The 13471-nt window shown below is 45.1% G+C and overlaps 2 protein-coding genes across 10 annotated transcripts in view; one reads left to right on the top strand and one right to left on the bottom strand.

Annotated features, from left to right (window-relative positions):
- Positions 1-13471, bottom strand: part of LOC128437454 (NACHT, LRR and PYD domains-containing protein 12) — a 278177-nt gene that overhangs the window by 48433 nt on the left and 216273 nt on the right. For 2 of the 7 annotated variants that reach the window (XM_053419610.1, XM_053419611.1), the window contains exons 13-14: positions 12709-12882; positions 12156-12329 (exon numbers count right to left, since the gene is read on the bottom strand). In XM_053419610.1, the coding sequence (XP_053275585.1) occupies positions 12156-12329; positions 12709-12882 (348 nt within the window). Of the gene's footprint in view, positions 1-6652; positions 7086-8633; positions 9524-12155; positions 12330-12708; positions 12883-13471 lie in introns of those variants that run through there. The other 5 variants (XM_053419614.1, XM_053419612.1, XM_053419613.1 and 2 more) reach the window with 5 other exon arrangements.
- The window catches only part of LOC128437456 (BMP/retinoic acid-inducible neural-specific protein 3), a 214427-nt gene that overhangs the window by 15964 nt on the left and 184992 nt on the right, over positions 1-13471 (top strand). For all 3 annotated transcript variants that reach the window (XM_053419627.1, XM_053419626.1, XM_053419624.1), the window contains exon 2: positions 1388-1578. In XM_053419627.1, the coding sequence (XP_053275602.1) occupies positions 1388-1578 (191 nt within the window). The remainder of the gene's footprint in view (positions 1-1387; positions 1579-13471) is intronic.

The following is a 13471-nucleotide window of genomic DNA, read 5'->3' as shown; positions in this document are numbered from 1 at the left end:
TCCAGTGTCAGCTCAGAAAGCTCAGGCGCCCTGAGCAAACGCTTTCTGCAAAACACACGAGGAATAATGCATGACGGACGCCAGCTCGGGCTTTATTGATCCGATTGTTGTGTGCATTGGTTTTTCGAGTTTGGCTGCAGTTCAGCTGCGTTTGACTCGTCTGTTTATTTCCCTTTAATAACATGTGCTGCGTTTCTTTTTTCTTTTGTACATGAAAGTAGAAAAGCACAGGAGCTTAAAAGCTGTGAGACGGAGATATGGAGGAAGAAAAGTCTTTTATTCTGAAGGATTCAAAGCATTATTCAAGTTCTCTGTAAAACAGCAAAGTCCTATCAGGGCTGATCACATGGGGACATGGACAGACATATGTGATGTCCGCCTCACCGGATGTAGGCAGCGGGTAGGAGCCCCCCAGCCCCCCCCCCCCTCCTGCTGCTGCCCTGTTACTCCATGGTTTTTAATTCCCTGACTCACAACAGGAGCCGAGCTGGAAACCTACGCACAGAAAACACCAGGTTTTGATGAGGAAGTAAATCTGGGCTTTTGCAAAGTCCACCTCATCTGTCCTCTGTGTGGAACCGGACATTTTAATGATCGGTTCGCCCCCCCCCCCCGTGTGCAAAACATGTCCTCCCACCCGACACGGTGGTACAGCAGGAGGATAATGGGTGCACGGTGCTGACACAGCGCCCAGGAGACAGGTCTGGCTATATATGCGACACAGATTATAATCAATGAGGCACAAGGGATTCATATAAGCAGCACTCATAGCCGGGGTCAGGTCGATGAGTTGTCAGAGGTCAGAAGAGGAAAAGGAAAATGCAACTTCACCATTTGTTCCTTATTGTAAAAGCAATATTCTGTGTTTGAGGAACGACCTGATTTCTGGCTCCATCTTTGACTTCATCCATCTCCATGTACACGACGCAGCCACTGAGGGAAAGTATCTGTCGTCTGTGTCGTGCACGATACCTACTTTTATTTTTCTGGACGTCTTTTCACCGGGTTTCTCTCTCTTTTTTCTTCTTCTCTCTCACTCCATCAGTTCACTCTCACTTCAGCTCGCTCTCTATCAGCGGCGGTCCAGGGATTCCTTACATTGCAAAAAAGCAGAGAGTGACATTGATTCAATTTACGTCTCTCGCTCTCTCGGAGGATGTTTGATATGATATTGATGTATATATATAAAATTCAGAGAGGGGGAATTTGCCTCTTTCAGACTCATGTGCTGTGAATTCAGTACGAAGGTGAAGGACATGAGGAAATAACCTTTTTTTACAAAGAACAAAAGTCTAATAAATAATTTCAAATAGCAAATGTGCCATTATTACAAATGACTTCATTTTCATTCTGATTCTGACGTTGGTGCTCTGGTGTTTGTGTGCAGGGAGTTCGGGAGATGGAAGGTGAACAACCTGGCTGTGGAGAGGAGAGACTTCCTGGAGTCTCCCATGCCTCTGACGCCCGAGTTCATCAGGAACATCCGACTCCTGGGACGCCGGCCCTCCACCCAGATGGTCACTGACAACCTGATCAGGAAGTACGGCACCCACTTCCTGTTGTCAGCTACACTGGGAGGTAAACAAGCATTGGACTATAAGAGTCTGAAATTCAATCCTAAGAATTTGTGTCCGTCTTACAACTTTTGAAAATGAAATTAACTGCTCAGAAATTGGTTTTGAGAAGAAAAACCATCGTGCAACTGATCCTGATCATCTTCAAACCCCCTGCTGGTAATTATCTAGTCTGCTCGGTTAAGCTCTGGGACAAACTATGGAATCCTGCTGTTTCTGTCGTATAAATATAACAGCGTGGTGTTCTGAGGGTTATTCTGTAAACGCTCTTTAATTTTGGAAAAGTTGAATTATCCTGGGACCCAAAAATCCCTTCATATCAATCGTACCGGACATGATCCCAGTGCTGAACTGAACTCTGAGCACACATGTTGGTTATTGCACATCGATGTACTGCATACATTTGTTTATGCCGTCTTTTTTACTGGCAATAATAAGCACTCTTTCATTTCATAAACCGGGGAACTGACAAACTCATTACAGCTCAGCATGTCTCCAATTTGCAGCTACAATAGTGGCAGATTCTAAATCCGTTGTATTTTTGGAACAACAGATCCCTGATTGGCCGACAGACGCAGACAGAAGCATTTCTATTTTTTTTATTTTTGTCAGTGAGCGACCGTCAGTTTTTCCAGGTGAAATAAAACCGCTGCTGGCGGATTTAATCAACTGTAACCAGACGGATAATTAAGATGAATTCTGTGAGTTGGATGAAAACTCTCTCTCTGTCTCTCTCTCTCTCTCTCTCTCTCTCTCTCTCTCTCTCTCTCTCTCTCTCCCCTTGATTTTTAAACGTTTCAACGAACTCGACAGAAAATGAGAATTCAGCAGAAAGGTCTTCATGCATGATGATCTTGCAACGTCAGTGCAGCAATGATACAACTACAGAGTCTCAGGTGATGATCCTCGTATGAAATTAAGAAGCAGGTTCATAGTCAGAGCTGCTTCTGCCAGATATAGTGTTTTAGATCATTAGAAGGAAAACACGTCCTCAGGAATCACTTCCCCCCGATGACATTGGCTTCAGTAAAGTCCACAGTTTGTGTTGATGAAAGGTTTTAGAGTCGGCTCTTCTCTGGGAAACAGATGGACGTGGAGCAGGAACTCGGTCATAGTAAGTAGCTGCATAACAGACTGCAGCAGAATAATACTCCACCGGCGGCACAGAAATCCCTCTTCAGAGATGTGTGAATACCTGCAAACGCCTGTGTACTGTAAACACACCGCTCCCACCACCAATCACAGTAACCCAGTTCTCCCTGTTTCTGCAGCGTGATGAATGGACGAGCGCTAATGGTCGTCTGAGCGGAGAGAGAGAAACAAACTCATTTAAGATGCCGGATTGGCCCAGAGCAGATCTTCTCTCAAAGAGCAACACTTGCCAATTACTTCAGACCCGACTCCTTTGTTAGGAAAGGTTTAGTGTGAGTGGTTGCATATAATGCAGTCCCCCCCCCCCCCCCCCCCCTGCACGCTGGCTCCCGGCCACAAACAGGAGAATGAGGAGTTTGTCTTGGGCTGCAGCCAGAGATGTGCCTCCGTGGTTCTGAATGGATTGCCTGCGTGTTCAGAGACACATGGACTTAATGTAATTAATAAATAGATTGTGATATTAAGAGGCCGCCCTTCAGCAGCCGGGGGGGAAAGACAGACCGTCGGCAGAAAAATGTCCCCGAAGCATTAACGCTGCGTTACGATGAGAAATGGAATGTGCACTCAGAGCAAAGTGTGTGTGTGTGTGTGTGTGTGTGTGTGTGTGTGTGTGTGTGTGTGTGTGTGTGTGTGTGTGTGTGCTGCACCGAGGCTCCTGCTCTTATGAGGGGCTGATAGCTGTGATCAGAGGCGGCTGGTAAACAAGATTCATCTGAAATCCCTCTAAGCCTTTATCGAATAAATGCTCATACACAATGAACCCGGCGCACTGGAACAGATGTAAACAAGGGCTTCAAAAACATCACATGTACACACACACACACACACACACACAAACACACACAGCTCGAATCCTCAGGGAGCGAGGGCGGCCCTGCAAATGTTCATGGTTAAATGCAGAATTTAAATTCACGTTAGAGAGAGCGGACTGGAAAACAAACATCACCCTCCTTCATGAAGATGCTCTTCCGGCGGCATTGACACAAATGTTATTGGTGCTTCAGGTTTGCATTAGACAGGAGGTGATGTTCCTCGGAGGCCACGTCACGAGGCAAATTCCCCTGAAGTCCACCCGGCATAAAGACAAAGAAACAAATCACCAAGTCTACATTTAATGTCAAAATGTCACGAGTATTGTGATTGCTTTTGGAATTACCGACCCAGTGGAAGCCTGATTAAGGTTAATTGCTCCCCGGCGTGCTGTGAGCGAGCTTGACCGATGTACGTTCAGGTTCACGCCCACCGGTGAGGAGTGATGTCTCTGTGGGAGCTGACAGGAGGGACGGCAGATGAGAGGTAACGTGAGAGCCGTCCATCACGGGTTTGATCCCTGTATTCTTTACAGTTACCTGGTGGAGGTAAATATTAGCAGGTGTTGACCTGAGACGCACCCTGCAGGTCAGCGGGGGGGTCATTTATTCTCGTTTTCTCCCACGTCTCCTACGTAAAGATTCAATTACTTCTTCCATGACTCAAAACCTTCTCATCCAGGCCTCTCGGGATCTCCCAACTCGCACAGCAGAAGAAGAGCATCAGGCACAGACAGGGTAAATAACAACAAATTCAAATCTGGTCATTTGATTTACAGGCCGGGGGAAATTTAATGATCATGAAATATTCAGAGAGCGTGCCCTGGATTTTGTGGATTCATGTGAACATTCTCTCCAGCGCTACTTCTCATACAAAGACTTCCACTCAATTGAATCCCACTGTTTAGGATCGAGACTTCCTTCTCTCTTGGTGAGAATAGAATTTGAAGATGAAGAAGATGAGGAAGCCAAAGGAGATGAAGGTCATCACCCCCGAGCCATGACAATTAACTGTAAAGATGGATAATATGACAGATCCCCTAAAGTGGAGCCAAAGAATCTGGATCACCCCCTGGTGGCTGTCTGATTAAGATTAAGATTAAGATGCATTTATTCGTCCCAAACACATGCACAGTCATGCAAAGGCACACTCATGCAGGTAGGGAAATGTAACCTCTGCTTTTGACCCATCTGGTGCAGGACACACAGAGCAGTGAGCGACCATGTACGGCGCTCGGGGAGCAGATGTTGGGGGAGTGAGGTGCCTTGCTCAGGGGCACTAGACAGGGTAGGGAGACTCTTGGATTTTTGGACAGATCAATCCAGGGTCGTCTTTTGTTGTCTCTCTGTGGAGTCGAACCGGAGACCTTCTCTGCCCATAGTCCAAGTTTATGCCACTAGTCCACCGCCTCACCGCCACCGTCTGCAGTATAGCTCATCAACCCTTCCTCCTCCTGGTTAGCAAATGGGACATGAACCCATCGAACATCAAAATACACGTCTTCTTTTTCCTCAGAGATGGTTTCTGTCACTAAACAGTTATTATCATATTGACATTTCTGCTTTTTCCCATCCATGAACGAATGGGACTGGCTCATGACTGGTTGAGCCCAACTCTCACCCGCTGCTCCAGGCGAGAAACGTAGAAAACTTACCAACTGTATCTGTTGTTCTGATAAACTTTCATAATCACCAAAAAACTGAACAACAAATTAAATGTACCAACTTGAATCGTTTGTGCTGCTGCCATCCAGTTACTGGATTTACCCCCAATTGTTTTGCGTGACTTATTTGCTGCATTTTAAATTTGCTGCGTCTTATAAAAGTCATTTTATGAGAAAACTCACCTTCATCTCTTCCCATATATGTTCATAGAGACCTTTCTTTTCAGATTATAAATCACTGCCTGCTGCAGACTGTAATAAACAACTGGGATCCCAGTATTCAGGAACTGTGGCCTCTTCAAAAGTGACAAATTATGAATTTGACTTTCAAATTCTTGTATTTCGCCAACTCGTGGTGTTGTTTGCACTTTTTGGAGGTGAATAATGTGACATTTGAAAATTAAACATCTTCCTCTGATGCAGAATTCATGAGCAACAAAGACAACGCGTTCTCCAACTTGCACGGAAACAAAAAAAATATGAATAAGAAAAGTCAGTCGGAGGTAAACGGTTCCTCAAGGGGAATAAAACCCAGCGACAGCGACGCCTCCGCTGGCTTTAAAAGATAATGAGGAACACGGCGACATTGCTCATAAGCTGCTCAGAGATTTTCTTTAAATTATTCTTTCCTCACATCTGACTTTGTCCATAAAAGCACAATTTGTCTCTCTCTCTGCGTGAGTTGAATGTTTTTGATCAGGGGATGACAGATGGGTCACTTATTTACGATATCTGTCGTCGCAGCACCGACAGAAGCCACAGCAAAAATTCTTCTGGTAGAAAAACACAAAAGGTTTAGAGATTCCTCTCCTCAAAGGGAACTGGTTAAGCCTCATTTCCATTTGAAAGTTTTATTTTCCAGGAAGTCACTATACTGGGTTTTTAGAGGCTCTTAAACAGAATACACCATCAGACGCTGGAGGAAGTTCTGTGTGACTTTAAATTACAAATTCTCTGACACATGTTTCACGATGAACAGTAGTTGGATCTTCAGAAAGAGAAACAACAATAACCAGTCACAGGGATGTTTGTTAGCTACAGGAGTTTAAAAATGAATCTTTAAATGAGTAATGATAGTAGTTATGTTATATTTTCAAGACTAAATAATATTCTTCAAGCGCATCTATTTAATTCAGAGACATTTTGCAGTGATGTTGGGATGGAATACTATTTTTTTGCCTTCGTGATTTCTGTATTTGTTATTTTACATATTTTGGTTATGCGCATTTGTTCAGTTTCCAGTTTTTTTATTGTTGTTGGGCTCTGCTCTCTTTTAACACAACTTTGTAGGGGGGGGGGGGGTGGCAGAGGTTAGTGGCTCTATGTGCATGATCACAATGGTGCAGAGTTGTGATGATCTCCCTCTACCAGATTTCTCACGACTTTCTAACCTTACACACAGAGAAAAACCTTAACACCACTGGAGGAAAAGAACATTTAAAATAAACACAAAATGTCTCTTTTGACCTTTTTGAGGAAATCCAGTCATTAAGGTCTTATCGACCGAGAGCTCGGCCTTAACAAAATGTAAATGACATCGGTCTCCATTGAGCGAGTCCCCTGTCACCTCCTCTCAGATGAATGACTCCTGCACTCGCCACGATCATGGATGAAACGTGTTCATCATCATCGAGTCCTCAACAATCCAGCTTCACCCAACAAAGTCACTGCACTTTCAATATTGATGACGCCAAGTGGTTTTTTCCTTTTGTCTGTCCGACCTTTGTGTGTCTTTGTCGCTGCACATCTCGAGTGTGAGTCTGAAAGAGAGCAGTGAAGCTCTATTTCAGCTCTGCAGGACCTTGAAGTGTCCTCAAGCAGGACAGTGACTCTCTCCTCCAGCTCCTCGGTGGCTCCTCTCTTGATGAACTCGACCTCCGGCTGCCCTGCAGAAGGGACAGGAGGAATAAAGAGACCTTCCCTGTGAGGAGCAACACTTTTCCTCTCGCCTCATGCAGCCGCTCCATCAATTCCTATTTGGCCATAATAGAATATTACCTTCTGCCCACACACAGCAAGCCAAGTCTAGTTTATTATATATTTTCAATTCAACTGGATATAGGATGAGGAGCTCTGCTGCCAACAAGATAAAAAATGTGACAGATGAAGTTTTAATTGGATTATTGTAATAACTGGTCAGGCTGATGAAGATGGGCTCTGGACTGAGGTTTGGAAAAAAACTGGCGAGCGCGGTTTTGGCTGAGGCCAGGGACGGGCAAATTGTTCAGGAGGGGGGGAATCCAGAACGAGACGGGGGGGTTGACCTGAGGCACATGAGGATTTGACAAAACGAATGATGTGGAGGGTTCAAATCCTGCAGCTGGTTAGTTAGTGATCTGAAGTTTAATGTATGTAGTTCTGAGATGCATCTTTAGAAAAACTGAAATTCATCACATTAACATGACAACAACATCTGTCCACCCCGTGCTGCGTGGACAGATGTGTGGACGGACCGCTAGTGATCACTGAATGTTTGGTGAATGAATGAAATCAACTGATAAAGAATCATAAATAAATGTATTGATCTGCTGTCAGGCTGTTTATATTGAGACATATTGATCAGATGAAGAATTTCATAACGAGCACAAGCTTTTCCTTATAAGTATAAAGTTTATCCCATAAATGTGTTTGATGAATTCTAACGGATCCTTTGATGACGTGTTGTTCACACTTTGTGTTTGGTCACATGACACCAGCCTGGTGCACAGCTCCATGAAGAGATGATGGTCTCACTCTGCTGCAGAGGAAGTGGACCTCAGAGCTTCAACATCTGCTGACAGATGTGAGAGCAGCGTGTTCATGAACATGGCGTCACAGTCACATGTTACACTGACACACGTGTGTTGAGGATCATCACAAAGTCACATGATGACCTCTCCTTGGGTCATCATGTTCAAGTCACTTCCGGGCTGGAAGTGGGAGGAGCGGGAAGTGACATCATCATGTTGAGACAAGTGTCTCCACAAAATAACACAAACTGTTCAACACAACAGGCCCAACATGTCCCCTGTCTTCAGGACATCATCTCTCAGACACTTTCTGTCCCTTGTCTCTGCTGTGAACCTCCCATCATTAATTATTTCCCAACACGCAGCTGTTCCCAGAGGCTGCTACAGTCTCCCCCTGGTGGTTGTTCTGAGGTGGTGGTCGAGAACGTACAACAAGAATCTTCATCTACGTTTGTATAAAACGTCCTCGGGTCAGTTTTCTATAAAATATGGTAAAATGTTTATTAATCAGTTTCCTCAGAGACTTAAAGATGCTCTGCTCTTCATCGACTCTTCTTCATTCTGTAAATGTCTCATTCACTTTTCTTCTGCTGGTTTCCATTATGTCAAACTGGTGATTTTGTTCTTTTACCTGCACCAAGGACGAGATGTTTCCACCAGTTTGTTCGAAGAGGAAAGAAAAGCTGAGTCATGATTCCAGTGAAGTCGGTGGAAGGATGTTTATTGAGCATTAAAGCAGAGACAAGTAGAAACAGAACTTTTCTCTCTGAGATGTTTTTCTTCTCGTTACATCTGGTTTGTCACAGAGGAAATGATCCATGTGTTTGACTCATAGACTGAATATAAAGGCTTTGACTGGGATGTGCTGCTGTTATACTGCAGCGCCACCTGTGGGTCAAAAGTAGAAAAGCCACCACCGCTCTGCACCTGATGCAGAAATGAAAACGTCCCATTTTTAAGTCCAGAGTTTTGATCTTTTGTGTCAAAGACAAAACTCTGATTTTAAACTCAAAATGATTTGATTGTGTTGAACTTTGTGTTGAACTGAATCAATTTGTGACGTGAATCCAGGAACTTTAAGATCATAAACAAACATCTACACAGAATGTGGTTCTACACACATGGAGACACACTGAGGGACAAAGGTGGACAATAATAAAGACAAACTTAAACACACTGTATGTGACTCTTTATAGAGGGTTTATATATTCTGCTTGTGTTGTGTCATTTCAATAAACACAATCGGGGCAGGAAGGTTGCTGGTTTGAATCCGGTTCAGATGGGGTCTTCCTGTGTGGAGTCTGCATGTTCTCCCCGTGTTTTCTCCAGGTGCTCCGGCTTCATCTCACAAACACATGCAGATTAGGGGTTGTGTAGATTGGAGACTACACACAAGCTGCTGCTGCTTCAGCCTCTGGATCCTCAGGACACAGCTCAGCCTCCGTCCACACACACTGTCCTCTTCACACTGTCCTCTTCACACTGTCCTCTTCACACTGTCCTCTTCACACTGTCCTCTTCACACTGTCCTCTTCACACTGTCCTCTTCACACTGTCCTCTTCACACTCACCTTCAGTAAGATCTCCCCTCCCACCTGTTGAGAGAAGAAGACATCAGTGTCACAGAGACTCACTTCATCAGCTGTGAGTCAGTGATGCAGCTCATCCAGTAGAAAGAGCAGCAGGGACTTCAGTCCTGTTCAGAGGTGGAGCAGCTTCCTCTCTGCTTCATGTTCACGTGTTGGAATGAACACGCTAAGAGCTCAGTGTGTGTCCTCTGCATGTCAAAGTGCAGAGTGGACACCTGAGAGGTGGATTTACTGCTGTTACAGGTGAAGCCATGTTTCACTGTGTGTTGATGAACATCTGCTTCTGACAAACTGGGACCAGAGGAGACAGATGGACCTCAGCAGAGGTTCTGCTCTGTATAAAGAGCTCCTGGTTACCATGTGATGAGGAGAGGCTTCAGTCCCACTGATCTCAGAGCTGTGACAAAGATCCACCTGATCAGTTCTTCACTGATGAAGTGAGAGGACAAACTGTCTCAGATCAGATGAAGACGACACCGTCTCTGTCCCTCGTGTGAGGCTGTCAGCTGTGGTCCAGCTTGTGTAAGTTACAGCGCCCCCTGGTGGCATCTGGTCAAAATATATTACGTTACCACGACATAATAACGTGTGAACGAGATAAATAACTTGAGGACACGAGATCTGAATCTGTTGTTTACTAACAAGACGAGTGGAAGAGAAGAAGACACACACTGTCTCACTGTCTCTGAGGACACACACTGTCTCACTGTCTCTGAGGACACACACTGTCTCTGAGGACACACACTGTCTCTGAGGACACACACTGTCTCACTGTCTCTGAGGACACACACTGTCACACTGTCTCTGAGGACACACACTGTCTCACTGTCTCTGAGGACACACACTGTCACACTGTCTATGAGGACACACACTGTCACACTGTCTATGAGGACACACACTGTCTCACTGTCTATGAGGACACACACTGTCTCACTGTCTATGAGGACACACACTGACTCACTGTCTCTGAGGACACACACTGTCTCACTGACTCTGAGGACACACACTGATGCTCTGACTTTGAGGACACACACTGTCTCACTGTCTCTGAGGACACACACTGACTTTGAGGACACACACTGTCCCCGAGGACACACACTGTCTTACTGACTTTGAGGACACACACTGACTTTGAGGACACACACTGTCTCTGAGTACACACACTGACTCTGAGGACACACACTGACTCACTGTCTCTGAGGACACACACTGTCTCACTGTCTCTGAGGACACACACTGACTCTGAGGACACACACTATCTCTGAGGACACACACTATCTCTGAGGACACACACTGTCTCACTGTCTGTGAGGACACACACTTACTCTGAGGACACACACTGTCTCTGAGGACACACACTTTCTCTGAGGACACACTGTTTCTGAGGACACACACTTCTCACTGACTCTTAGAACACACACTGACTCTGAGGACACACACTGTCGCACTGTCTCTGAGGACACACACTGTCTTACTGACTTTGAGGACACACACTGACTTTGAGGACACACACTGACTCTGAGGACACACACTATCTCTGAGGACACACACTGTCTCACTTACTCTGAGGACACACACAGTCTCTGAGGACACTCACTGTCTCTGAGGACACACACTGTCTCACTGTCTGTGAGGACACACACTTACTCTGAGGACACACACTGTCTCTGAGGACACTCACTGTCTCTGAGGACACACACTGTCTCACTGTCTCTGAGGACACACACTTTCTCTGAGGACACACTGTTTCTGAGGACACACACTTCTCACTGACTCTTAGAACACACACTGACTCTGTGGACACACACTGTCTCACTGTCTCTGAGGACACTCACTGACTCTGAGGAGACACACTGACTCTGAGGACACACATTGTCTCACTGTCTCTGTGGACACACACTGTCTCTGAGGACACACTGACTCTGAGGACACACACTGTCTCTGAGGACACACACTGTCTCACTGACTCTGAGGACACACACTGACTCTGAGGACACACACTATCTCACTGTCTCTGAGGACACACACTGTCTCACTGACTCTGAGGACACACACTGACTCTGAGGACACACACTGTCTCACTGTCTCTGAGGACACACACTGTTTCTGAGGACACACACTGTCTCTGAGGACACTCACTGACTCTGAGGACACACACTGTCTCACTGTCTCTGAGGACACACACTGTCTCTGAGGACACACACATGGACCTGTCTCCAGGAAGCTGAGGTCTTCTGGTGTTTTGGGGACAGGATGAGTCTGGAGACATTGAGATGTTCTGGGTGAGTTAGAGATCAACTGAACCAACCAGACGTTGATTTAAACTTCCCTTATCCGTCCCTTTAAGGAGAGTGTGCACCACACAACAGTGTAGAGTCACTGTGGTCAGTGGGCGGAGCTTCTATACTGGTTGATCTCCAACTGAACCTGGAGCAGGTTAGCCGTCCATCAGAAGTTACCATGGTGATGGACCTGGTTAAGAAGTGGACGAGCTTCGTAGAACTGAAAAAACTAAACTGAAGTTAACCTGATAACCACAAATCCTGCTTGGTAGCACAGACCCTGGATCTGTGATACTGACTGTGTTTAGTAACATACTGATGAAAGCAGCGTGGACTGACTCCAACCATCTACTGACCTCAGAGTCTCCAGTCGACAGGTTGGACTCTGCTGTAGATCAAGAAGCTCCTTCACTCCTGAGTCCTGCAGGTTGTTGTTACTCAGATCCAGTTCTCTCAGATGAGAGGGGTTTGACCTCAGAGCTGAAGCCAGAGAAGAACAGCTGATCTCTGACAGACTGCAGCTCATCAACCTGGATAAAGAATAAAACTTAACTGTAAATTAAACTGAGTTCATGTGTGAAAATAACAGACACATATTCATGTCACACAGACTCATAACATGGAAGATAAATATGAAATCAGACATGTTGGACTAAAAACTGATCCTGATTCAGTACAAATAGATTATTTGGACCCGGTCTCTGTCCTGCAGATCAGTTTAGGAAATCCAGAACTAAACTCAGTGTTTTAACAAGTAGCTGAATATTTAAAATGTCACAGATTAATTAACGAATGGATTCAAGTTATGTATGAAGAGGAATTATGTTAAATTAGAATTAAATGAGATAAATTGTGTATAAATGCTGTTTTATAGATATGAGATCTACAAAAGTCAGTCAGTGAACTGACCTCAGAGTCTCCAGTCGACAGGTTGGACTCTGTAGAAAACCACACAGCTCCTTCACTCCTGAGTCCTGCAGGTAGTGTCCTCTCAGATCCAGTTCTCTCAGATGAGAGGGGTTTGACCTCAGAGCTGAAGCCAGAGAAGAACAGCTGATCTCTGACAGACTGCATCTCCACAACCTGGATAAAGAAATATGAATATTAGAATGTGTCCTCCTGTTGTTGTGGATCGTCATCATGTCAACACAGACTCTCAACATGCTGCTGACCTCAGTCCAGTCTGTGACCTGAAGATAAATATCAGATCAGACATGTTGGACCATTGTTTCATTCATCAGCTTCTTCTCTGTGTGTTGGTCACTGAGCAGGTTTGTGTAATTAAACACTGTTTAAAGTAGAGACGGCTCCTGATGTCACTTCCTGTTTGTTTCTATAATTATCAACTGTCCAACGTGTTTCAATAAGAATGTGTCTTATTTTGAAAACCTGAGGAGGACGAGTGCTCGGCCTCAGTCCACATGTTATTTACTGACACTTTCTTAGTGATCAGGAGCAGGTGAGTGCAGGTGAATGGAGTTGATGAGGTGGACGTGACTGACAGGCTGGGTGAGTGACAGATGACTGAGGGACAGTGAGCAGAGCAGAACTGAGACAATTTAAATAAATAATGACCCAATAAGAAAGAAAGTCTGAAAAGTGAAGAAGGATTTAAGGACCTCAGAGTCTCCAGTCGACAGTTTGGACTCTCCAGTCCAGAACACAGCAGCTT

Source organism: Pleuronectes platessa, chromosome 3 (assembly GCF_947347685.1).
Source record: "Pleuronectes platessa chromosome 3, fPlePla1.1, whole genome shotgun sequence".
Taxonomy (NCBI): Eukaryota; Metazoa; Chordata; class Actinopteri; order Pleuronectiformes; family Pleuronectidae; genus Pleuronectes; species Pleuronectes platessa.
The sequence above is the reverse complement of the archived record's forward strand: the minus strand, read 5'-3'. Positions and strand labels throughout refer to the sequence as shown.